The sequence below is a fragment of the Pleurodeles waltl genome, chromosome 3_1 (genome assembly GCF_031143425.1).
Source record: "Pleurodeles waltl isolate 20211129_DDA chromosome 3_1, aPleWal1.hap1.20221129, whole genome shotgun sequence".
In the NCBI taxonomy this organism is placed as follows: domain Eukaryota; kingdom Metazoa; phylum Chordata; class Amphibia; order Caudata; family Salamandridae; genus Pleurodeles; species Pleurodeles waltl.
The window spans coordinates 325,785,634-325,811,536 of NC_090440.1; the positions used below are offsets into that span (position 1 = coordinate 325,785,634).

General features: G+C 44.2%; 1 protein-coding gene across 2 annotated transcripts in view; it reads right to left on the reverse strand.

Moving 5' to 3' along the window:
• DMXL2 (Dmx like 2) overlaps positions 1-25,903 on the reverse strand; it is a 1,615,381-nt gene that overhangs the window by 793,901 nt on the left and 795,577 nt on the right. For both annotated transcript variants that reach the window (XM_069222485.1, XM_069222484.1), the window contains exon 23: positions 1,138-1,402. In XM_069222485.1, the coding sequence (XP_069078586.1) occupies positions 1,138-1,402 (265 nt within the window). The remainder of the gene's footprint in view (positions 1-1,137; positions 1,403-25,903) is intronic.

The window sequence follows — 25,903 nt, forward strand, 5'->3', positions numbered from 1 at the left end:
CTTCTGGGATATTTTAAGTCATCGAGCACTCCAGTTCTTAGTCTATTTCAACCTGAATGGCTTGCATGTGTCACAGTCGGCCTCACGATGGTCGGTCAAAAGCCAGAGGTTGCTCATTAAGTGTTTATCAGTGTGCGGATATTTTGTGTGGCAACATGGACAAAAAAGCAAGGGTGTACCTTCCATCAGAAGAAATATTTTGTTGATGCCGGAGGCAGGCAGAAGGTACGCCCGAGATGGGCTGCAATGGTCCGAAGCCCAACCGGTCAAAGCCCAAACAGATGAAATTTGTGGGTAGTGCAGGAATGGAAAAGAGCATTTGAAACAGTAAGAAAATAAGGGAACAGTACCAAACTGAGTCGAAAACACAGAGTGGAGGGTACACATGTCCAAACCAGATGGAGATAAAACATAACAATGGAGTTGATGCCTATGCACAATATCACCGAGAGGAGTCGTCACTCAACCTTGTGATTCAAAAGGCTTCTTCAAAGAAAAACAACTTGCACAATTCTGGACCCAACAATAGATGTCAGGAGTACGCAAAGCATGTGCATCTACAGCCACCCATGCCAAACAACATGCATATACTTATGTGTAGATGGCTATGTTTATGTATGTGGGTAATTATACGGCGTAGACTTAACCCACAACCAGTGGAGTGCTGCACAAGGCCAAAACACAACAGTCTGATAGTTGGAGAGGGCTGCTGACTTCACTGTTGGTAAAGGAACCTTCCAAGGCAGTTGGATGAAGTTTTCTTTGAAAAGCTTTGTCTTAAGCTCAACGCTGAATTTAAGGAAACTAACATATTCCATCTGGCGGCCTAGATGCCTCTGCCCTCGACCCTCATGACATACCTGTATGATATATCGAGTAGCTCTGAATTTGAAACTAAATAGCAGCTCAGAATGCTTATATTGCATAACCAATGTTTAGTGTTTGCATTATATAGGAGGGGTGAACATGATGAAATTATGAAATGTTCCTGCTATGAAATAAAAAAAAAGAAAAACGCTAATTGAATCCCATACTGATTCTTTGCATGCCCAAAAGTATATGTTGTTATGCAATAGCCCTACTATGCTTAAACTAGAACAGTATCAACAATGAACATTTATTATGATTTATTTCTACCTGGATTGTCTTCATCTTCCTTTGGAGTTTGTTCTAATAGTGTATCCAGAGCTCTTGGTGGATCCTTTATAATCCAGTAGGCAATACTTCTCAAAAAGGGATCTGGGTGCAATTTCATACAGACGAAACCTGTGCCATCCTTATTGCATCCCAAAACCTTTTCATAAAGAATAGACTCGTAAGTGGATGATGTATCAAATTCGGATTCATATAACCGGGAAATAACCATTGCAAGTTGAATATCTTCCATCTTTTCAAGGCATACCTAATATTAAAAAAAAAAAACACAACCTTACAGAAAATTGAACTTCTAGATTTGCACATTCTGATAATGACTCTTATAAGGACTTTTATGAGAAAGTTACACCAAAACATGAAGGCATCACTAACATTCCACAAAACCAACCTGTCACACCAATTAGACAATTTTCGTTCAACAGAGCTGAAAATAAAAACAAACAAAAGTACAAATGTGCATATAAGGTGTCCATTTTTTACTTAATCACTTTAAACATGTACAAAAAAAATCTCCCTTGAAATTTAACAACCTTATATGTACAAATACTTTACACCAGATCACTGGTTTTTACCTTGAACTCTGCGACAACTACTCCGGGAATCTACAAATATTTAGAAAAAATATATATATGGAAAATGTCAGTTACCCAGTGTACATCTGTTCGTGGCATGTAGTGCTGCAGATTCACATGCTGTGCATTTATTGCCATCTAGTGTTGGGCTGGAAATGTTACAAGTTGTTTTTCTTGAAGAAGCTTTTTTCAAGTCACAAGATCAAGTGACTCCTCCTATCAGTAATAGTGTGCACGGGCATTGAGTCCTTTGTTAGGTTGTTTTCCCACAGGAGGGTGAAGTAAGGAGTGAAGATTTGTATAAGTACAAATATATAGTACATAAAGATAATGTCCATGCAATGTATATACACATCTACATAATAAAGTACTTCAACGGCTATAGGCTTCCAGGAAGGACAGAGGGCGCATGTGAATCTGCACCACTACATGCCACAAACAGATTTAGACTGGGTAAGTGACATTTTCCGTTCAATGGCATGTGTAGCTGCAGATACACATGCTGTGCATAGACTGAAAAGGAGTCCCTCTCCTAAGTAAGTAGTGGCTAGCCTGTAGGAGTTGGAGTAGTTTGAAATAGTGTTTTAAGCACAATGCTTGACCAAGATTTGCTTGTTGTCGAGATAGCACATCCACACAGTAGTGTTTATTAAATGTGTGTGGTGTGGACCATGTGGCTGCTTTGCATATGTCTGCCATTGGTATATTTCCTAAGAATGCCATTGAAGCTAATTTCTTTCTAGTAGAATGTGCTTTAGAAGTTACTAATAGTTGCCTTTTAGCTTTAAGATACCAGGTTTGAATATACTTTACTATCCATCTGGCCAATCCTTGTTTGGAAATAGGATCACCTTTATGAGGCTGTTGGAAAGCCACAAAAAGTTGTTTAGATTTTCATAAGTCTTTTGTTCTGTCTATATAATACATGAGAGCTCTTTTAAGATCAAGAATGTCAAGAGCTCTTTCAGCAACTGAATCTGGCTGTGGAAAGAAGACTGGCAATTCCACTGACTGATTAATATGAAATGGTGAAACCACTTTGGGTAAAAGTGTTGGATTTGTCGTAAGTACTATTTTGTGTACTTGGAAGAAGGGTTCTTCTAAAGTAAATCCTTGAATTTCACTTACTCTTCTTATGGAAGTAATTGCTACCAGGAAAGCAACCTTCCATGAGAGAAACTGAAGAGCGCAGAAATACATGGGTTCAAATGGTGGACCTATAAGCCTTGTGAGCACAATGTTAAGATTCCATGCAGGAGCTGGTGGAGCTCTAGGTGGAATAACTCTTTAAAGGACTTCCATAAAAGCTTTTATGACAGGAATTCTAAACAGAGAGGTATATTGTCTGTTTTGGAGGTAAGCCAACCATGTGAATAAACTGGGGAATGTGTGGAAAATTGTGTGGGTGAAGGTGGTGGAGTATGAGGTGGTGGACAAGAGGGAAGATAAGGTGAATGTGGTGGAGAAGGCTGTGGTACAGTCGGCTTCTCCTTGCGTTTAAAAATCTTCACTGGTGAAGGGCCAGTTTCCAAGTCTTGCTGGAATGCTAATTTCCTCTTTGTTAAAGGAGGAGGAGAGGCAATAAGCTTCCATGTGTCTTTCTGGATTTGAAATCTCCTTTGCTTTTGCTCCACGACCTCAAGAATTAGTCTAATGTCTGTTTCATCTGTTTCCTGTTATAAAGCTGAAACCTGTTGCTTCCCACCAATGAATGCTCCGGAAGCTTGGAAGCTGCATGCTTTATACGGGCCGGAAAAGTGGTCTGTGCAGTAGGCGAGCATATCTGGCTGTCCTCATCTGAATCACGGTCTGAATTGGAGTCTCAGATGGAGACTGTAGTCTGTGCTTGTTCCTCACCAAAGATGTCAGGCGATTGTTGTGTGGACTTTGATGCCATCTCTAACCGTCTTGCTTTTCGATCCCGGTTTTCTTGGATCTGAAGGACTGACACGCCTTGCAGGTCTCTTCTTTGTGGTCCAGAGAGAGAGGCAGAGGTTACACACCGAATGTGGTCGGGGAGGGGAACTTGACGGGGCACCAAGGACAGAATCGAAATAGAGTCTGATCCATGAATCTGTGACGCAGTTGGCCCGAGAAGGTCCACGAAGGGCGCGGGGGCCCAAAAGGGTGTTTAATCGAACCTGACGCTACAATCAGATTGAGTGTAGTCAGAAACGCATTTGAAAACGATACTGACGTTCTAGAAAAAGATAGAAAAGCTCAGATTGTACCAAACCAAAATCTACTGCAGCAAGAGGGAACACGTCCGAACCCGACAGGAGAAAGAAAACAATCTAACAAAGGACTCTATGCCCATGCGCACTATCACAGAGAGGAGAAGTCACTCGATCTCGTGACTCGAAAAAAGCTTCTTCGAGAAAAACAACTTCTAACACACTGCGCCCAACACTAGATAGCGATATTTGCACAGCATATGTATCTGCAGCTACACATGCCATTGAACATATATATATATGTGTATATATATATATATATATATATATATATATTCAATGTAAAAATTGATAATGTCAATGCAACGTGTACATGTGAAGGAATTTAAAGTTTTAGGCTATGAATTTAGTTGGAATCTTTAGCTTGATTCATGGGAGCAGGGCAGGTACAGAAAACAGAATCTACTATGGATGATTGATAGCCACAAACTAAGCACTGAAATGCAGACAAAATGATGCCATGCATTAAGAGCAAAAAGGCAAATCAATATGCTACAACCTAGCATCTCGCTTTGTCTCTCAGAAGTAAAACCAAACATTTAAACCCTCCAAGCATCCTATTACAATTCTTATTTCTGTATATTTTTGCATTTGTGAAATAAATAAAATAGTTCAGAATGTGTGCATTCATTTTATGTATACTTGATCATGTATTTTGTGTAGTTATTTATGAATGAAATCAAAATCATTATGTAGGCAAGGGTTCCAGCTTCCAAAAGTGATTAGTAGAGGTTCTATAGAAGTCAAAACATTAAGAACGGCTAGATTAGACCACATATATGCATTAATTTACACTACATGAGGCAACTCTTGCAAAATACCGGTGCATACTTAATTGTTAATTAACTGGAGGTAGCATAAAAGCTCTTGATTAAATGTGTATAAAATAAGGCCTAGAAAAGGGTGACATATAATACAGGTAGTACAACAAACACCATCCATGGGTCAAGCCTTGCCAAGAGAAATTTCAACCATAGACAAAATGCAAAAAGAACCCTCGCATATACAATGTCTGGAACAGAATGCAGACTGGATCAGTGTTCACAACCTGAGATGCATGCAAAGTAAGAATCTGGAATACATAGTTCAGAATGTATACTGGAAGACACTGTGGAATAGGCCATCTTCAATTCCTTGTCTGATACAGAACGCGTATGACAATTTCTAACTGTCATCTATCTCGCAATTGTACTCGTCTTTTTAATGGTACAGTGCTAAAAACAATAGTTATTAATGAATGAATACTTGTAAAGCACGAACAAACGCTAAACACTTCTTAGCACTAGGATTGTAAATCTATACACAGCAACACTTAGCAGAAGAGAGGCATCTTTAGTGGCTTTCAATTCGAGGCAAATAAATAGGCAGAGGATGAGTAAATGGAGAGAGCAGCTGCCTAAAAGGCCTCACCGCCTTCTAAATATTTTTTAAATCATGGGATGCTCTAAAGAGGTGGAGCTCCTATGAGCATAGGACTCTTAGGAAAAACTTTTGGGAGCAGTTTGCGAAGTGCAGAGCAGTCAATCTCATAGACTGCCTTATAAGCAAGGCAGAGCGCCTTTAATGGAATCTGCTTGTAGCAGGCAAAGAATGATAACTATGATGGGCCTGATTTACCCTGTAAAACTTTCTAAAGCTGAAGCAAGCCAGTCTGCCATGTTCTGTACTTTATGCAGTTTGATGAAAGATAAGGGAGCGATACTTAGTTAACAGGCATTGGCACAACCCAGACTAGAATTGAGAAAATTCACAGCACAAGCACTAAGTGGAAAGTTTTCCTTAAAGTGCCACGTGATAAGAATTGGCAATGACTTCATTGTCCTGAGAAGACATGTTAAGATCTTCACTTAGCAAATAAACTCAAGATTTTTAATTCCTTACTTACTAACCAGCTTTGGCACATCTCCTAAGCAATTTAGCCACAGATATGAGGAACAAGGAAATTCCTGTCAGAGAAAAAACCTCTCCATCATAGAGACACTGAACTTGATGAAGAAGAATTTCATCCACTGACAGATAGCACATAGATGACCATGTATGTGTTCCTGAAATTCTACTGCTGATTTGTTCAATCTCAAAATAATCTGTTTACCATCAACATATGGGATCACCAGATATCTATAGGCTTAGGTGATTTTGGCTAAATGGTGAAGAAAGATACTCAAAATGGTGGTCTCACCAACTTTTCTACAGCTGCGCCCGCCACACACGTGGAGATACGAGAGATGGTCAATGATGCCCTACCAGGCAACAGAACCAGCTTACAGGCTAAGAATAGGGCATGGGGACACTAAGGTGTCCAAAACACAAGAAAGGAATCCACAGCATACTAGGCTTCAAGAGACCCTGCCACACCCGAAAAGGACCCCAAAACTTCTACTTTTCACCTCAAATGGCTTGCCAGAGTGCAGTGGCAGGTAGGAGCTCTGTTGTGGGTCAGTGTAACCATTCCTCCACTCTGCTGGATCGAGTTAGGGATCTATAGGCCATCAAGATCCACAACATGGTACTCATACACTCATAGAACTGTGCAACAGAGTCCTTCTGCACTTCCCCTTGGCCTCTAACCAGAACAGTCATTTTTCTGCACATATATAACTGGAACTCCCAACCCTCATCACTTAGATCTGCGGCCCACCTGATGCTTCTTGGGGCCCTCCCCTCATTGGAACTGCCTAGTTTCTACCCATCTCACAGTTGGGCCCTGAAACGGCTCATCTCTTGCAACCAAAAGGACAGGACGACCCCCCCAACCTCCCTTTGGAGACCTGGGGAGAGGACTCACCTACACCCTCCAGTTCTCTTCCTTGCTTAGGGAAAGGGGGAACACCTAGTTCCCAGAGATAAACATAGAGGGTTTCCTTGCTAACTGTCCCCAGGCTGAGCCCGGACTACAAGAAACTTCCCTTTTTGACAACACTATCTCCACTGGTCTGTTAGCCTTGGATCTTTCATCTACAGCCGGTTGCTCCACTTATGACCACGACTATCCCTCCACAACCTTCTCCTACAAAGACATCTTCACAACTAGCCAGCCGCCAACCCCCTAGGCATCTGGCAAACTCTCCCAACAACTCCTTTTCAATGAGGCAGTTGATGGCAGAAACTTTGCCCCTGCCTCTACTCCACAGGCTTCGCCCACTCCACTGGAGGCACTCCTCAAGACCATCCTTAAATAAAATCACCTCCATTGGTATGTGGCCCACTGTCATGGACACAAAAATACCTGACCTCACCCAGGATGTGAAACCCATCAAAACAAATATGGGACTCTTCCACACAATGGTGGCTGATCTAGACCAATGTCTCATAGCGACAGAAAAAAAGATAGCTCCAATTAAGGCTTTTTCCCCCCATCTCTGGTACATAAAACTGACTGACCTGGAAGTCCACTCACGCTGTGATAACATCAAGCTCTACCAAATACCGAAGTCGATGGAGCAATCAGACGTACAAGCATACCATCTTGAGGTTATTCAGAAGATGACAGGACTCTCTTTCACACCCTCTCTTAAAAATCCAGAGGGCCCATAGAATCTGGGCTGGCCACCTACCCAAGGAAGTGGGGAGTAGGCCTTGCCCTATCATCACCTGTTTCCTGTGCCACGAACACAGCTGGCAGACCCTTATGAAGGTGCATAAACCTGATCCGTATGAGACTGAGGCTCCAAATATAGTAGTGGACTTTCCCCAGAATCCAATGCCAAGCGACGGACCTTCCTTGCTCTCCACCCCCAAATGAAGAAAAGGGATATTAAGTAGGGACTACTGGAACCACCTGTAATGTGAATGACTATGGATGGCCTTTCAAAGGACAATCATGACCCTACTGACTTGGCCCAATTTCTGGAATCCCTGAGAGCTCCAGCATGGACAACACTTCTCGCCGGACTACAGAATCAAGTGGTACTGCCACACCCCTTCCATGATCCCCCTCGGCTCAGACACCAGCACGGCCATCCACTTCAGAAAGCCCAGGACAGGACACGAGCTGTGAGGAACTGAGTCATGTTGATGACAGAGACAAATCCCGATTGCCTCTCAAGCCCTCACCGCTCCACTGCGAGAACTTCACTGTGCCTCCTTGAACAGATATATGAACAGCATGGTAGATATTGATTACTTGAGCCTTCGGCCTAGGAGCACATAAGAATAGGGGTGGGCCTGGTCTTTTGGAAGGTTTCCGTTCTTGTTGATTTTGTTGACCTTCCTTGGCTTCCTGGTTCCTTGGTTCACGTTTCTGGCTGGTAATGGTTGGTATTGACTGGTTATGGCTCTTGTACTTTCCCTTTTGTAAGCGGTGTTCTTCTCCCTCTCTCCTGCTTCTTCTTCCCCTCTCCAGTTTCTCACCCCCACCGCTCCCCTCTTCTATTCTCATCACCTCTCTCTCCTCTACTTTTGTCAGGGAAGGGTGGGAGACCACTATTATTACACATGTCTTGGATTGCTGATCTGTACTGTTATCCTCATTGAGGATCACATTGTCATTTTTGTGTGTGCCACTATGATTTCCAGTGTTCTACAGTGTTTAACTGTTTCCTTCCACACCACTTTGCCAATCAAACTAAATCCTCATCGAATACCCAGTTGTTCCTGGTGACCCCTTCCCCTCACACCCCCTCTGGCCCAGCACCCCTTACCCCCATTTGAATAGCACTGTGAGAGACTTTCGGACTTCCGTCTCCCTTACCAATGTGCATCTAGACATATGATGCTCTGGTTATATCTCGCCCCCATCTCCTCCCTCACATGTATTCCTTCATCCTCTGCACTTAAAAACCCTATTCTACTCAGCTACACCAGTACCCCCACAGTAGCCTTGGAGCCCTAGTGGAGAACAAACCTGCCATTGACAGTTAGGGGCACTGTGTGTACCCCTTCTGTCTCTTACAAGCTCCACATTTTGTTTGACGCATTTTTCCTTGCTCTCTTTATGTCCTACCTCCTTTAGAGGTCTCCCTTTCCCATCGCCCATCCCTATGCCTGACCTCCAACACCTACTCTGTCCCCATTTTTTCTTTAGTCCTCTGCCCAATCACACTTATCACCCTTCACTGAGGCTGCTGATACTGACCTGTTAGGACTAGAGGCACCTTTCCACCAGTCCCAATAGGAGAGACCCCACACTGCTACAACCACTGCCATGGCATCCAGACTGCTCACCATCACTACACTCAACATGAATTAATTGACTAATTATGTGAAATGAAAAAAGATACTGACTTATTTGGTGTCACAAAAAAACAGACATCGCCCTTAGACAAGAGATCCATCTTTCCCACAAAGAGGTGGAAAATCTTGAGAGGCTGGGTGGGTAAGGTTGCGTACAGCTGCAAGACTCCCACTACCCTTGTCCTGTCTATGTCCCAATCTACAATGTCAAACTCTTAGAAGAGTGATGTGGCCATCCTCATCCACAAGCCCTCCCTTGTGCAATCCTCCTTACCGCGACTGGCGACAAGAGCCATTATGTCCTGCCAAATCTCTAAGATAACTGGCACAGGATCAGTCTATGTCCCTACTAGTTCAAAACATACATTTCTTTCCCGCCTCCACAGACTGCTGTCTGAACTCAGCACCTCCACCACAAAAGGGAACTTTAATCTGGCACAGGATGCCATATTAGATCAGACCAGCCCCCTGGACAAGGATAAGGATAATGATGGGGTCCTCTTACACAACGTTTGTGATGATCATAGGATATTTGATGTCTGGCACCTCCTGTGCCCAACGAACAAGGAACAATATTGTTTTTTTCTCAGCTGCTCACACCACGCAAAGTCATCTAGACCACTTTCAGGTATCTCACCCGGTGTCTCCAATGACCCAAAACTGCCGTTCTTGAGGGCTCTCTTTCAGATCATGCCACATTTAGTTGGAAAATGCAGACCATCACTCAAAAGCCCTAGCAGTTCAATGTAGCATGCTATAGGTCACCCCAGGAAAAAAAAATGCAAACCCATATGAACACACACTTGATGGATAACAAAGGATCTGTATCATTAGCCCAAACCCTGCGGGTGGCAGCCAAGACCATCAAGCACGGCCAATTAATGAGGGATGCGGTGCTGGATAATTAACAGAGAGTGCAACAACAACTTATTCTAGAAAAATAAACCAAAACCCACACCCGGGGGTATACTTCAAGGCCCACTGCAGTAAATAGATGTGCATTGGAAAGAGCCAAGATGGAACTTAACTCGCTCTTCAAGGCAGAATTCGCACTTTACAAACACAAAGCTTGCCGCTATGAAGACCGGAAGATTATTAGCTACACAGCCAACAAAGGGAAGTAGCGACAACCACCCAGCCATCAATGACTGCTCTGGCTACATAATCAGAGACTTTCGTGACATTGCTGATGCCTTCGGAGCCTTTCATGAAACTCTGCTTAGTGCTATTCAGATGGAACAGCCCAGGTCAATCGTGGGGGTTTCTTATCAGATGCCTTCCTGGCTCATAGTGGGACTAGACGAGGGTACCCACTTCTCACTCCTGTTCTTCCTGCTAGCTATGGAACCTCTAGTAGCAGCTATTCACCAATTTCCAAAGATAACAAGTATACTGACCAACGTAGGAATGGGCCATATGCTGCTCTATGCGGCTATCTTGCTTACGTTTAAAAATCACTTACAGCCTTGATGAAGCATTACTCAAGTTGCGCAACACAACAAAAGCGGTTATCACTGGATATCCATTTCAGTGAAAATGGTGTCATCTTAATCTATTTCTTTTGGGAAGAACACAAGTGGTTAAAATTGTGGTATTCCCCGCTTCACGGATGTCCTTGTGATGATGCCTCTGCTTGTCTGGAATACCATCCTCCGAGCAATAGACAAAGGTAAACAGTCGTTCATTTGGTGTTACATTCCACCAAACTCAACTTTCCTTTTCTAAGGTGATAGCACACACAAAAAGGAGGGGCTTAGGGTGCCTTATATGGAACACTACTATCACTCCTTAAACATGGTGCAACTATCTTAACTGAAGCCAGGAGTGGCAGATTGAAAATGTCACTTACCCAGTGTACATCTGTTCGTGGCATTAGTCGCTGCAGATTCACATGTTTGGCACAGTCCGCTGCCTGGTGTTGGGCTCGGAGTATTACAAGTTGTTTTTCTTCGAAGAAGTCTTTTTGGTCACGGGACCGAAGGACTCCTCCCTCTTTGGCTCCATTGCGCATGGGCGTCGACTCCATCTTAGATTGTTTTCCCCGCAGAGGGTGAGGATGGAGTTGTTTGGTATAAATAGTGCCCATGCAATGGAGTGAATATGTATGTATGATAAGAGTTTCTAAAAATTATTTACAAATGTTCAGATGTTTAAGGTTTATGATCTACTTCTAAACGGCTACAGGCTTCCCGGGGAGGTGGGAGGGTACATGTGAATCTGCAGCGACTAATGCCACGAACAGATGTACACTGGGTAAGTGACATTTTCAGTTCGATGGCATATGTTGCTGCAGATACACATGTTTGGCATAGACTATAAAGCAGTTACCTCCCCTAAAAGCGGTGGTTTAGCCTGTAGGAGTTGAAGTAGTTTGGAATAATGTTCTTAGTACAGCTTGGCCCACTGTAGCTTGTTGTGCATTTAGTACGTCTACACAGTAGTGTTTAGTAAACGTATGAGGCGTAGACCAGGTTGCAGCCTTACATATTTCGCTCATAGGAATGTTTCCTAGAAAGGCCATTGTAGCACCTTTCTTTCTGGTTGAGTGTGCCTTTGGTGTAATAGGCAATTCTCTTTTGGCTTTAAGATAGCATGTTTGAATGCACCTGACTATCCATCTAGCAATGCCTTGTTTAGAGATTGGATTTCCTATGTGTGGTTTTTGAAAAGCTATGAACAGTTGTTTTGTTTTCCTGATTAGCTTTGTTCTGTCAATGTAATACATTAGTGCTCTTTTGATGTCCAATGTATGTAGTGCCCTTTCAGCCACAGAATTTGGTTGTGGGAAGAACACTGGCAATTCTACTGTTTGATTTAAATGGAATGGTGAGATTACTTTTGGCAGAAATTTTGGATTTGTTCTTAGAACTATTTTATTGTTGTGTATTTGAATAAATGGTTCTTGTATGGTAAATGCCTGTATTTCACTTACTCTTCTGAGGGATGTGATTGCAATGAGAAATGCGACCTTCCAGGTTAGATATTGCATTTCACAGGAATGCATGGGTTCGAAAGGGGGACCCATGAGTCTTGTTAAGACGATGTTAAGGTTCCATGAAGGAACTGGTGGTGTTCTTGGTGGTATAATTCTTTTTAGCCCTTCCATGAATGCTTTAATAACTGGTATTCTAAATAGAGACGATGAATGAGTAGTTTGTAGGTAAGCAGATATAGCTGCGAGGTGTATTTTTATAGATGAAAAAGCGAGATTCGCTTTTTGCAAATGTAGTAAGTATCCTACTATGTCTTTAGTAGAGGCATGTACTGGTTGTATTTGATTGGCATGGCAGTAGTAAACAAATCTTTTCCACTTAGATGCATAGCAGTGTCTAGTGGAAGGTTTTCTAGCTTGTTTTATGACCTCCATGCATTCTTGTGTGAGGTCCAAGTGTCCAAATTCTAGGATTTCAGGAGCCAAATTGCCAGATTCAATGATGCTGGGTTTGGATGTCTGATCTGTTGTTTGTGTTGTGTTAACAGATCTGGCCTGTTGGGTAGTTTGACATGCGGTACTAGTGAAAGGTCTAGTAGAGTTGTATACCAAGGTTGTCTTGCCCATGTGGGTGCTATCAGTATGAGTTTGAGTTGGTTTTGACTCAACTTGTTTACTAGATATGGAAGGAGAGGGAGAGGGGGAAAAGCGTACGCAAATATCCCTGACCAATTCATCCATAGAGCATTGCCTTGTGATTCGCGGTGTGGGTACCTGGATGCGAAGTTTTGGCATTTTGAGTTTTCTCTTGTTGCGAACAAATCTATCTGGGGTGTTCCCCAAATTTGAAAGTACTTGTTCAGAACTTGGGGGTGAATTTCCCATTCGTGGACTTGTTGGTGGTCTCGCGAAAGGTTGTCTGCTAGTTGGTTTTGTATTCCTGGAATAAATTGTGCTATTAGGCGAATGTTGTTGTGAATCGCCCACTGCCAAATTTTTTGTGTTAGGAGGCACAATTGTGTTGAGTGTGTTCCTCCTTGTTTGTTTAGATAATACATTGTTGTCATGTTGTCTGTTTTGACAAGAATGTATTTGTGTGTTATTATGGGTTGGAAGGCTTTTAACGCTAGAAATACTGCCAACAGTTCTAGGTAATTGATATGAAGTTTTGTTTCGTGTATATCCCATTGTCCTTGAATGCTGTGGTGATTGAGGTGTGCTCCCCACCCTGTCATGGAAGCATCTGTTGTTATAACGTATTGAGGCACTGGGTCCTGAAATGTCCGCCCTTTGTTTAAATTTTTGCTGTTCCACCATAGAAGCGAGAGGTATGTTTGGCGGTCTACCAACACCAGATTTTGAAGTTGACCCTGTGCCTGTGACCATTGTGATGCTAGACACTGTTGTAAGGGTCGCATGTGTAGTCTTGCGTTTGGGACAATGGCTATGCATGATGACATCATGCCTAGAAGTTTTAGCACAAATTTTGCTTGTATCTTTTGGTTTGGAAACATAGCACTTATTAGCTTGTGGAATGCTTGCACTCTTTGTGGACTTGGAGTGGCAATTCCTTTTGATGTGTTGATGGTTGCTCCTAGATATTGTTGTGTTTGACACGGTTCTAGGTGTGATTTTGTGTAGTTGATGGAAAACCCCAGTTTGTGAAGGGTTTGTATGACAAAGGTGGTGTCGTTTGCGCATTTTTTTACTGTGTTGGTTTTGATTAGCCAGTCGTCTAGGTAAGGGAACACATGTATCTGTTGTCTCCTGATGTGTGCTGCTACTACTGCTAGACATTTTGTGAACACTCTTGGTGCAGTTGTTATTCCGAATGGCAACACCTTGAATTGGTAATGTATTCCTTTGAATACGAACCGTAGGTACTTTCTGTGAGAAGGGTGTATTGGTATATGAAAGTACGCATCCTTTAGGTCTAATGTGGTCATGTAATCTTGCTGTTTGAGCAGTGGAATGATGTCTTGTAGTGTGACCATGTGAAAATGGTCCGATATGATGTAGGTATTTAGTGTCCTGAGATCTAATATTGGTCTCAATGTTTCGTCTCTTTTTGGAATTAGAAAGTACAGGGAGTAAACTCCTGTGTTTTTTTGTTGTACTGGTACTAATTCTATTGCATCCTTTTGCAGTAGTGCTTGAACTTCTAGTCCTAAAAGTTCTAAATGATGTTGTGACATTTTGCGTGTTTTGGGGGGGATGTTTGGTGGGAAGTTGTGGAATTCTATGCAATAGCCATGTTGGATTATTGCTAATACCCAATTGTCTGTTGTAATCTGTTGCCAAGATTGGTAGAATTGGCTTAGTCTTCCCCCCACTGGTGTTGAGTGAAGGGGTTGCGTGACTTGAAAGTCACTGTTTAGGTGGAGGTGTTTTTGGAGTCTGGAATCTTCCCCTACTCCTTGGGAATTGACCCCCCCGATATCCCCTGAAACCACCCCTTTGGAAGGAACCCTGATATGGTGTGGTTCTTGATTGTTGGCTGGTGGTGTCTGTGGGTTGGCCACGAAACCCCCCTCTAAATGGAGTTTTTCTGAAAGAGCCTCTGCTCTGCGGGGAGTAGAGTGCGCCCATGGCTTTGGCCGTGTCTGTGTCCTTTTTAAGTTTTTCAATGGCTGTATCCACTTCCGAGCCAAACAGTTGTTTCTCGTTGAAGGGCATATTAAGGACAGCCTGCTGGATTTCAGGTTTGAAGCCTGAAGTGCGTAGCCAAGCGTGTCTCCTTATGGTGACAGCAGTGTTGACTGTTCTTGCTGCAGTATCGGCTGCGTCTAGTGAAGAGCGGATTTGATTGTTTGAGATCGTTTGTCCCTCTTCCACTATTTGCTGCGCCCTTTTTTGGTATTCCTGGGGAAGATGGTCTACGAGAAGTTGCATCTCGTCCCAGTGTGCGCGGTCATATCTGGCCAGCAGCGCTTGTGAATTTGCGATGCGCCACTGGTTGGCTGCCTGTGACGCCACTCTTTTCCCTGCCGCGTCAAATTTTCTGCTTTCTTTGTCCGGAGGTGGGGCGTCGCCAGATGTATGTGAATTTGCTCTTTTGCGAGCTGCCCCTACTACCACAGAGTCGGGTGGTAACTGCGAAGTAATAAACACTGGGTCTGTGGGTGGTGGTTTGTATTTCTTATCCACCCTTGGGGTGATGGCTCTTGATTTTACGGGCTCCTCAAAAATTTGTTTTGCGTGCCGTAACATCCCTGGTAGCATTGGGAGACATTGATATTGGCTATGTGTAGCCGAGAGGGTGTTAAATAAGAAATCATCCTCTATAGGATCGGAATGCAGTTGGACATTGTGGAAGTCTGCAGCCCTAGCCACCAGTTGCGAGTATGAGGTACTGTCCTCTGGCGGTGACGGCTTTGTGGGGTATGACTCGGGATCATTGTCCGGCACTGGGGTGTCATACAGGTCCCAAGCGTCTTGATCCTGATCGTCATGACTTATGGTAGTTTGCGCTGGTGAGTGCATTTGTGGCGGTGTTTGTGCCGGCGATGCCTGTGGAGGAGAGGGCGGAGGCGTGACTTTTTTAACCACTTTGGCTTGTGGTTGTGTGTCATCCTTTGGAAGTCCGATCTTTCTTTTCCTCATGATTGGGGGAAGGGTTGATATCTTCCCTGTATCTTGCTGGATGCACAGTCTCTTTTGTGTGTAGTCCGATTCTACACTTTGGAGCTCTTGTCCAAATTTGTGCATTTGGCCACTTAGTCCTTGTTCCTCTGAGTAGGATGAAGGTGTGGTATTTTTCGGCGCCGAGAGAGAATCTTTTTTCGGTTTCGGCACCGACAGAATTTTTGTTCCTTTCGGCATGGATTCTCGGTGCCGATGTCTTTCGGTGCCGGTATCTTGTTTTTGTCTCTCGGAGCCGCTTTCTCGGCTCCGAGGTTGCTCCATGGCGGTCCCTCGACCGGAGTCGGGTGTCTTCGCTATGGGCGTGCCCTTTTTCGGCCCCTTCGACGGGTCGCCTGATTTATGGGTCGAGCCATGGCCTGTTGGCAGTGGCGTCCCCTGGGCTTTTGGTTTGTCGATGGATTTACTTTTCGACGTCTTACTCACAGTTTGTTGCTGTTGTTCGACGTCGGAGTCTCCGGATTCTGATTCCGGAACCGAGAATGTTTCCTCTTCGTCGTCGAAACGTTGTTTTGTCGACGTGGACGCCATTTGGTGACGCCTGGCTCTTCGGTCCCGGAGTGTTTTTCTGGACCGGAAGGCTCGACAGGCTTCACAGGTATCCTCCTTGTGCTCGGGGGACAAGCACAAGTTACAGACCAAGTGCTGATCTGTATAAGGATACTTACTGTGACATTTTGGGCAGAAACGAAACGGGGTCCGTTCCATCGGCTTCGATGTCGCACGCGGTCGGGCCGACCAGGCCCCGATGGGGGATCGAAACTGCCCCAAAGTCTTCCGATGATCGGTGTCGATGTACCTAACTATCCCGATACCGAACGGAACAATACCGACGCTTTCTTCCGAGATTCTGACTAACTTTCCGAACCGAAACACGGAGCGAAAAGGAATACGTCCGAACCCGACAGCGGAAAAAAAACAATCTAAGATGGAGTCGACGCCCATGCGCAATGGAGCCAAAGAGGGAGGAGTCCTTCGGTCCCGTGACCAAAAAGACTTCTTCGAAGAAAAACAACTTGTAATACTCCGAGCCCAACACCAGGCAGCGGACTGTGCCAAACATGTGAATCTGCAGCAACATATGCCATCGAACCTTCCATTCTGGGCTTGCTTAGAACACACCATGACCCACAGTGGCCCCGGTTTTGACATTCTATAATGCCACAAAATGCCCTCTACACTGACTCCTAACCTAATAATACAAACAGTGGTAAAGGTCTGAAACCACTCCCACAAACCTTTAAATGGCCCCACCTACTTACATCTTAATGCCCCTTTCTGGAAAAATATGGCTATACAGGTGGATAGTTGTCCATTGTGATGAAAGGACTGGGAGTTGGCGGGGATTAGGACAGCAGATACGTAACTAAGTAAGGAGAGTTGAAACTCTTTGTTACTCTGCAAGCGGAGTTCCTCCTATCTCCCTCACAAATATGGTGCTATTCCCAACTCCTACACTGCTTCCTTGGTATCCTAGAGACTAAACCAGTGGTTCCCAACCTTTTGACTTCTGTGGACCCCCACTTTATCATTACTGGAACCCAGGGACCCCCATTGAATCATTATTAGAGTCCAGGGACCCCCTCCACTGGCTACTGGGACCTAATCTGTTAATATTTAGTTTTCTAAGCAGTCGCGGACCCCCTGAGGAGGTGTCGCGGACCCCCAGGGGTCCCCGGACCACAGGTTGGGAACCACTGGACTAAACCATGTACCATTCCAGCGTTCACTATACGGCAAAATCTAGACCTCTGGGAATCTATAAAGGAGTCAAGCCTGGTTTTTATATCTTACTGGTTTAGCATCTTCATCAGTGTCCTCTTTTCTCCCTCCTTCGAACATCCTGGTAGTATACATTTCAGGAGCAATACACGGCTGAGGATTGAAATGAGGCGATTGTGAATTTAGACAGAAGGACCCGTGAGGTCAGAACGAAATTCTGCCTCTTTATGAAGACTCAGAACTGGTATTGGACTCCCTAGAAACTTTCAGGAATGTAGAGGAACAAAGCAGACTGGATAAAGTCACTAGGTAACTCGCAGAATCATACCAGAAACTCCTGGGACCAATGAACATGGAGAGAAATATACACTCAATGTTCTTTACATCTCCAAACCGAAATATACTTTTTTCAGGATTCTGTGACGACATGAACAAGGTAAGAAAGCTGGTAGACTCCTAGATGTACAGCTCAGACAGAGAGAGAACCAATCAGCCGTACAATGCACGAGTAGCAAACTGTGCCCATCCCTTGACACTGTGGACACCTTTTCTCACAAAACTATATAAGGCTGAAGTAAGGGGCATGCTGGATGAAGAAGAGCACTTTCGGTTGGGCCGGACTCTACCTAGACACTCGTACTAGGGCTCCTTGAGTACGACATATTCATGGATGAATTCTCATTGGTTATGAAGTACCTGCCCTATCACCCTATCAGGGTGAACCACTAAAGTCACTATATTTTAATAAAAAAAATAATACCAGAATGACAAAAATTCTATCAGTAGAACCAGAGATATTAAATGTTAAAGTTTTATGTGGAAATAGCACCTATAAGCAAAAAGCGCTACTTTCAGTCATCTGGTTGTTCCAGACCAGGTTAAAATCAAAAGTTCAGGCCACCTTCGGATGAAGCGCGGATGCGCTATAGGTACCAGATAAATTTTGCTGAAAGAGTTACTTTCTCACAGTCTGGCACAAAGAGCTCCATTCGCGGTGGAGGAGGCTGCGTGGAACAGGGACAACACTGCAGAAGTTTGGAGCTATTGCTCAAAGAGCTGATTGGGCATCATGGATAGTTGTTTCTGGAGCTTTGCACTGGCAGTCACTGCAGGCTGCCCTTGCTGTAGCACGAAATGGAGATCTTGCATTGCCATTCACCGCTGGTGGCCGTGGTCAAGCAAAGAGCAGGTCTTCATTGGAGCTTTGCGTTGGTGGTCGTCACAGGTGACAATGTCTTGGCGTGAAGGGACCTTTGTGGTCCGGCAGTGCCAAAACTTCAGTATTTCACCTTTTCCTCTTAAGAGGAGCTCAGACTAATGCCAACCAAGAGTCCAGGGCCTGGGGGCACATCTTGGGGCCAACAGGGTTCAGGGAGGTCCAGTTGCAGGTCAAGTTGCAGGTCCAGGTGCAGCAGGTCAGTCGGGCAGTTGCAGGGAGGCCTCCCGAGCTTGTTGCATCCCTGCAACTCACACAACTCAGGCAACTGATCCTTGGAGTCACTTTGGTTATCCTAGGATGAATGCAAGCAGGTATCTTCTTCCTTCTCAGACAACAAGGTAGTACTTCACACAGCTGGGCAGTCCTGTGGCAGCAGAGCAGTTCTATAATTTTTCTGAAGAGTGATTTGAGGGTCCATTAGTTATACCTGGTGCCAGCCTTTGTGAATGTCAGAGGGGATACACCCTGTCCTACTCCCACATCTGGTTCCTGGAAGTTCTTACCTTCCACTGTCAAGACTCCAAATTGTCTGTGGTGACAATACTGGCAGGATAGCCCAGCTTGTTCACTCCTAGTTGCCTTTGTGTCACTGTCTGCAAGGAATACACAAACCTCAACAACAGAATCATTCACATCAATGTTACCCACGACACTGGCTGAAGGCACAAATGGTTAGGACAAGAAAATGCCTAATTTTTAAATACCATGCACCCGGCCCTTTTAACCTTTACGCCCTACCCTAGGAGGGACTTATAAGTATTAAAAGCTTAGGTTTAGGCCTGGCAAATGATTTATTTTGCCATGTCGAAATGGTAGTTTAAAACTGCACCGTAGGCTGCAATGGCAGGCCTGAGACATGATTTAAAAGGCTTCTTCAGTGGGTGACACAATGAGTGCTGCAGGCCTTCATGTAGCATTCAATTTACAGGACCTGGGTACAGGTGGTATCAACTATTTGCAAGGGACATAAAAGTAAATTAAATAAGCCAATAGGTGGTAGCCTAAGTTTACCATGTTGGAGGAGAGAGAACAAGCACTTAACTATGGGTTAGCAGGGGAAAAGTCCAAAGAAATCTAATGTCAACAAAAGCAGGTTTGTCAACAGTAGGCAATGCTCTGGAGGTGGCCCTTCAACAAAGCCCATCTCCAATAACCATTGATTGGGTTCTTGCCAGACATCTTTAGGAACCACCTGCACATCCTCACTCATGTGCTATGAATATATAGAGATTCAAAGGAGGAAGTAATTGCCCTATCACTGGATGCAAAGAAAACATTTGTTAATGTTGAATGGTGTTACGTATGTATAACACTAGGGAGAGCTGGATGGGACAGGAATGTATTGCCAAGGTCCACCTGTTGTACATAAATATGGAGGCCAGAATCAAGTGTGAGGTGTTTAGAACTGTGTTGTTTCTCAATGAAAGATGCACTGAGCAGCGCTGTCCTTCCTCCCCTTCTGATTCCTACTTGTTTTTCAGCTGTTTTCAGCATCATTTAGAGAACACACAGATATCTAAGGCATTCACATGCCAGTGGAAGTCTCCAGGCTCTTTCAAAATGCAGGCAATATCCTGCTTACCTTGACTGATTCCACCAGTTCTATTTCAGCAGTACTGTCCCTGATAAAAAACACTTTCCTAGGTTTGCAGGTTATAAAGTGAGCTGGGAGAAATATGAGCCTTTATTCATGTCTAACGCCATAACTTGGGTGGTGATTGTGGAAACAAAATTGCAGTGTGTCCTGGAGAAACTTAAATATTTGCATGTTCTTGTAAGCAGAGGCTTCCTTCATAAAGTTGTGGGTAATCTGACCCCTACTTACCTCTAAACACAACCCTGGACTTTGGACAATGGCAGCAGCTTCAAATACTCCTCTGGGCAGAGTACAGATCATTTAAATGGCCATAGTTCCCCATTATAATTATTTATTTGGCATGCTTCAAATATCCATCCCCAAGGGAAATCCTTTCTCAAACTAAAAGCACATCTGTTATGTATATGGGTGGCAAAGACAGCACCCGAAAGCGCACAAAGATGCATGCCTACACTTGAGTGGGTTCCCTATGGTTAACCCAAATGAAATCCTAAAATATAGCAAGTCACATGCTTCTCTCAAGATCCACAGTTTTCCCCTTTCTAGATGGGGTTCAAGACCGCCTTCTTCGGCAACTAACAGTTTTAGTTCTTTTTGTAAGTTTCCATTTATAAAAGTGCCATACAAATCTGATTACTTGATCCATGGCAGCGGCACTGAATATGGTACACAAGAAACTGAAAACGAATCCTCAACTCCGAGCCACTGCCCAGTAATGGAACAACTCTGTCTAACAGATAAGGAGGTGCACAATCTCTAGCCTGGAATTTATCCCAGTGGGCATCCATTATATTGAACATGCACTGGATTTCATGAACTGTGAGTAGACTATATTCTGGATGGCAAAAATGAAAACAAACAACTGCTACACTGCCATCAGAAAACAGTAGGCTCTACACATATAGATCACACTTTATCCCCTATTATCATGGAAAATTCAAAGGTGTGGTTTGGGCCTACATCAAACTGATACATAGCAACTTTTCAGACATCCTAGAGGATGACTTGAGACTTTTCCAGCAATGCATTCTGTCCCATAAGTATTTTGAGACAGTCCTGTCCACCCTCATGGTATACAAATGCAAGAGAGTGTGGGAAGCCAGACTCAATTTTGGGTAGTACTAAATACTAGTGAACAGCTACTGCACCCCCTCCAGACTCAAGAGAGGCCTCAGTCATTCGACAACCTGTAGGTGCTACTTGGAGGCAGAGGGGACCTTGTCTCACATTCCACTGGGAACTTTATCAACTCAACTATTAATCTTACACAACTTTACTTATATGCCCAACATCCTCTCCCAATGGAGGAGATGGTTCTACAAACCTTGGCAAGAATCAGCATTTGTCTTCTCTTACAGAGGAAGTTGTTTGAAATCCCTTATTCTAAAGAATAGTTTATTGATACGTGCTGTCTGGAGTTACGTAAGAGGGTTACATGCAGACTGAGTGACCAGATGATCAAATTCGATACAACATGGCCACTATTTCTCATTCCAGCTACACTGTTACCTGTCCATAAGGAGACACAACCTTCCGGACCCATATTGCCATGGTAACACTCTTATCCCCTCTAATGAAGATGCTTGCATTAGTGACGAACCACTCAATCGTTTCACACCTACACTACCTGTCAGTGCCCATTATGACAATCACTTGATACACAGAGGGCAGGTTGCTGATAATGCCTTTGATTATGCCCTTTCTTCTGCTCTTGCCACCCCCCTCCCTTGACCCATTTCCCTCCCCCTTCGCTACAAGTAAACCCCTTATGCACTGCCAAAAATATGGCAGTTAAGACTTCAGACTACAAGAAATTCCATTATATGTAATTCTGGCCATTTATACATCTGAAGAATGAATTCAGAACGACCTTGCCCAAGTGAATGCAGGTAAAAGTGTTCATATGTAACAACTGACTGACAGTAAAGGATTGGAAGCAAAGACAACAACTTCATGTACTGTCACTAATCATGCAATCTACCCATGATCCTGCATTTTAGTAACAGCTGTGAACCAAAAAACTATGCTAAGTACATTTACAACTTCTTTTCATAAGCTTGTCAACACTCAAGGTTTAACTCTGTAAGGGGTCATGGAATATGCACAATACAAAACTGTGCCTGGTTGGGTTTTTCAAGTGGGACAGGTAGTAAAGGCCACACCAACTGATTAATTTATTACACTGAGAATTACTAAAGGGTAGGCCCACTGAAGAAAGCGCTTTTGCGGTATTAGGAAGTTAGTCCTGAAAATGATGCACCAATTTAGTCAATATTCAGCTGTTATTAGGCAATGTTCATAGTGAGACCAAAAACCTTAGAATGGATTGCTGTTTCAATTAATAAATCTTAAATTGATGGATGGCAGAAATAGAGACCAAGATGGCTGTTTGTCTTATGCCTCTCTCCCCAATGGGTGCAGTGTACTGGGGGAATAGAGAACACTCAAAGAACTGCTAGAAGGGAAGGAAATGGGAAATGAAGACCCTCATGCTAGCATCTGGTTGTAGCCACTGTAAAATGAAAATCACTGAGGGGCTTACAAGTGGAGCCCTGGAATATCTCCACATTGACAACGCACTGAGAGCTGGATTCAGATGATAGCAGCGGTGCTATGATTTTATTAATGTACCAGTCGGGGGTTGCTACAAAAGAGAAATGTAGGAAAGTGCCCCTTTTTGATATGGTTACCCCCCCAACTTTTTGTCTGAAATTGACGCTGACTTGACAGAGTGTGCTGGGATCCTGCTACCCAGGCCCCACCACCAGTGGTCTTTCCGAAAACTGTACCATTGCTTCCACAATTAGCACACCCCTGGCACGCAGATAAATCTCTTCTAGAAGGTATGCATGGCACCAAAGGTCCTGTGCAAGAGAAGGTCCGCAAGGGCTGCAGCATGTATTATGCCACCCTTGGGACCCCTCACCGAACCCATGCACACTGCCATTGCAACTTGTGTGTGTTGGTGGGGAGAAAAAGACAAAGGTGGTCATTACAACCTCTGCGGTCTTTTTACAAGACTGCCGAGGGACTGCCGTGCGGAAGACCGCCAGTAGTGGCGTTTTGCCGCTCAGCGTATTATGACTGTTGGCTGCTCTCCGTCCTTTTTCCGACAGAGAGCCGCCAACAGCCATACTGGCGGGCGGCGGGGAAGTGGAGGTTGCTCCACCTTCACCGCCACGCCAACAGAACAATGCCCACCGAATCACGTCCTGTGATTCGGCGTGGCGGTGTTCTGTTGGCGGTGTGGTGTCGGCGAAGCAGCCCCCATGGATCCCGACAGAGAGAGAACCAATCAGGCGTACAATGCACGAGTAGCAAACTGTGCCCATCCCTTGACACTGTGGACACCTTTTCTCACAAAACTATATAAGGCTGAAGTAAGGGGCATGCTGGATGAAGAAGAGCAATTTCGGTTGTGCCGGACTCTACCTAGACACTCGTACTAGGGCTCCTTGAGTACGACATATTCATGGATGAATTCTCATTGGTTATGAAGTACCTGCCCTATCACCCTATCAGGGTGAACCACTAAAGTCACTATATTTTAATAAATAAAATAATACCAGAATGACAAAAATTCTATCAGTAGAACCAGAGATATTAAATGTTAAAGTTTTATGTGGAAATAGCACCTATAAGCACAAAGCGCTACTTTCAGTCATCTGGTTGTGCCAGACCAGGTTAAAATCAAAAGTTCAGGCCACCTTCAGATGAAGCGCGGATGCGCTATAGATACCAGATAAATTTTGCTGAAAGAGTTACTTTCTCACAGTCTGGCACAAAGAGCTCCATTCGCGGTGGAGGACGCTGCGTGGAACAGGGACAACACTGCAGAAGTTTGGAGCTATTGCTCAAAGAGCTGATTGGGCATCATGGATAGTTGTTTCTGGAGCTTTGCACTGGCAGTCACTGCAGGCTGCCCTTGCTGTAGCACGAAATGGAGATCTTGCATTGCCATTCACCGCTGGTGGCCGTGGTCAAGAAAAGAGCAGGTCTTCATTGGAGCTTTGCGTTGGTGGTCGTCACAGGTGACAATGTCTTGGCATGAAGGGACCTTTGTGGTCCGGCAGTGCCAAAACTTCAGTATTTCACCTTTTCCTCTTAAGAGGAGCTCAGACTAATGCCAACCAAGAGTCCAGGGCCTGGGGGCACATCTTGGGGCCAACAGGGTTCAGGGAGGTCCAGTTGCAGGTCAAGTTGCAGGTCCAGGTGCAGCAGGTCAGTCGGGCAGTTGCAGGGAGGCCTCCCGAGCTTGTTGCATCCCTGCAACTCACACAACTCAGGCAACTGATCCTTGGAGTCACTTTGGTTATCCTAAGATGAATGCAAGCAGGTATCGTCTTCCTTCTCAGACAATAAGGTAGTACTTCACACAGCTGGGCAGTCCTGTGGCAGCAGAGCAGTTCTATAATTTTTCTGAAGAGTGATTTGAGGGTCCATTAGTTATACCTGGTGCCAGCCTTTGTGAATGTCAGAGGGGATACACCCTGTCCTACTCCCACATCTGGTTCCTGGAAGTTCTTACCTTCCACTGTCAAGACTCCAAATTGTCTGTGGTGACAATACTGGCAGGATAGCCCAGCTTGTTCACTCCTAGTTGCCTTTGTGTCACTGTCTGCAAGGAATACACAAACCTCAACAACAGAATCATTCACATCAATGTTACCCACGACACTGGCTGAAGGCACAAATGGTTAGGACAAGAAAATGCCTAATTTTTAAATACCATGCACCCGGCCCTTTTAACCTTTACGCCCTACCCTAGGAGGGACTTATAAGTATTAAAAGCTTAGGTTTAGGCCTGGCAAATGATTTATTTTGCCATGTCGAAATGGTAGTTTAAAACTGCACCGTAGGCTGCAATGGCAGGCCTGAGACATGATTTAAAAGGCTTCTTCAGTGGGTGACACAATGAGTGCTGCAGGCCTTCATGTAGCATTCAATTTACAGGACCTGGGTACAGGTGGTATCAACTATTTGCAAGGGACATAAAAGTAAATTAAATAAGCCAATAGGTGGTAGCCTAAGTTTACCATGTTGGAGGAGAGAGAACAAGCACTTAACTATGGGTTAGCAGGGGAAAAGTCCAAAGAAATCTAATGTCAACAAAAGCAGGTTTGTCAACAGTAGGCAATGCTCTGGAGGTGGCCCTTCAACAAAGCCCATCTCCAATAACCATTGATTGGGTTCTTGCCAGACATCTTTAGGAACCACCTGCACATTCTCACTCATGTGCTATGAATATATAGAGATTCAAAGGAGGAAGTAATTGCCCTATCACTGGATGCAAAGAAAACATTTGTTAATGTTGAATGGTGTTACGTATGTATAACACTAGGGAGAGCTGGATGGGACAGGAATGTATTGCCAAGGTCCACCTGTTGTACATAAATATGGAGGCCAGAATCAAGTGTGAGGTGTTTAGAACTGTGTTGTTTCTCAATGAAAGATGCACTGAGCAGCGCTGTCCTTCCTCCCCTTCTGATTCCTACTTGTTTTTCAGCTGTTTTCAGCATCATTTAGAGAACACACAGATATCTAAGGCATTCACATGCCAGTGGAAGTCTCCAGGCTCTTTCAAAATGCAGGCAATATCCTGCTTACCTTGACTGATTCCACCAGTTCTATTTCAGCAGTACTGTCCCTGATAAAAAA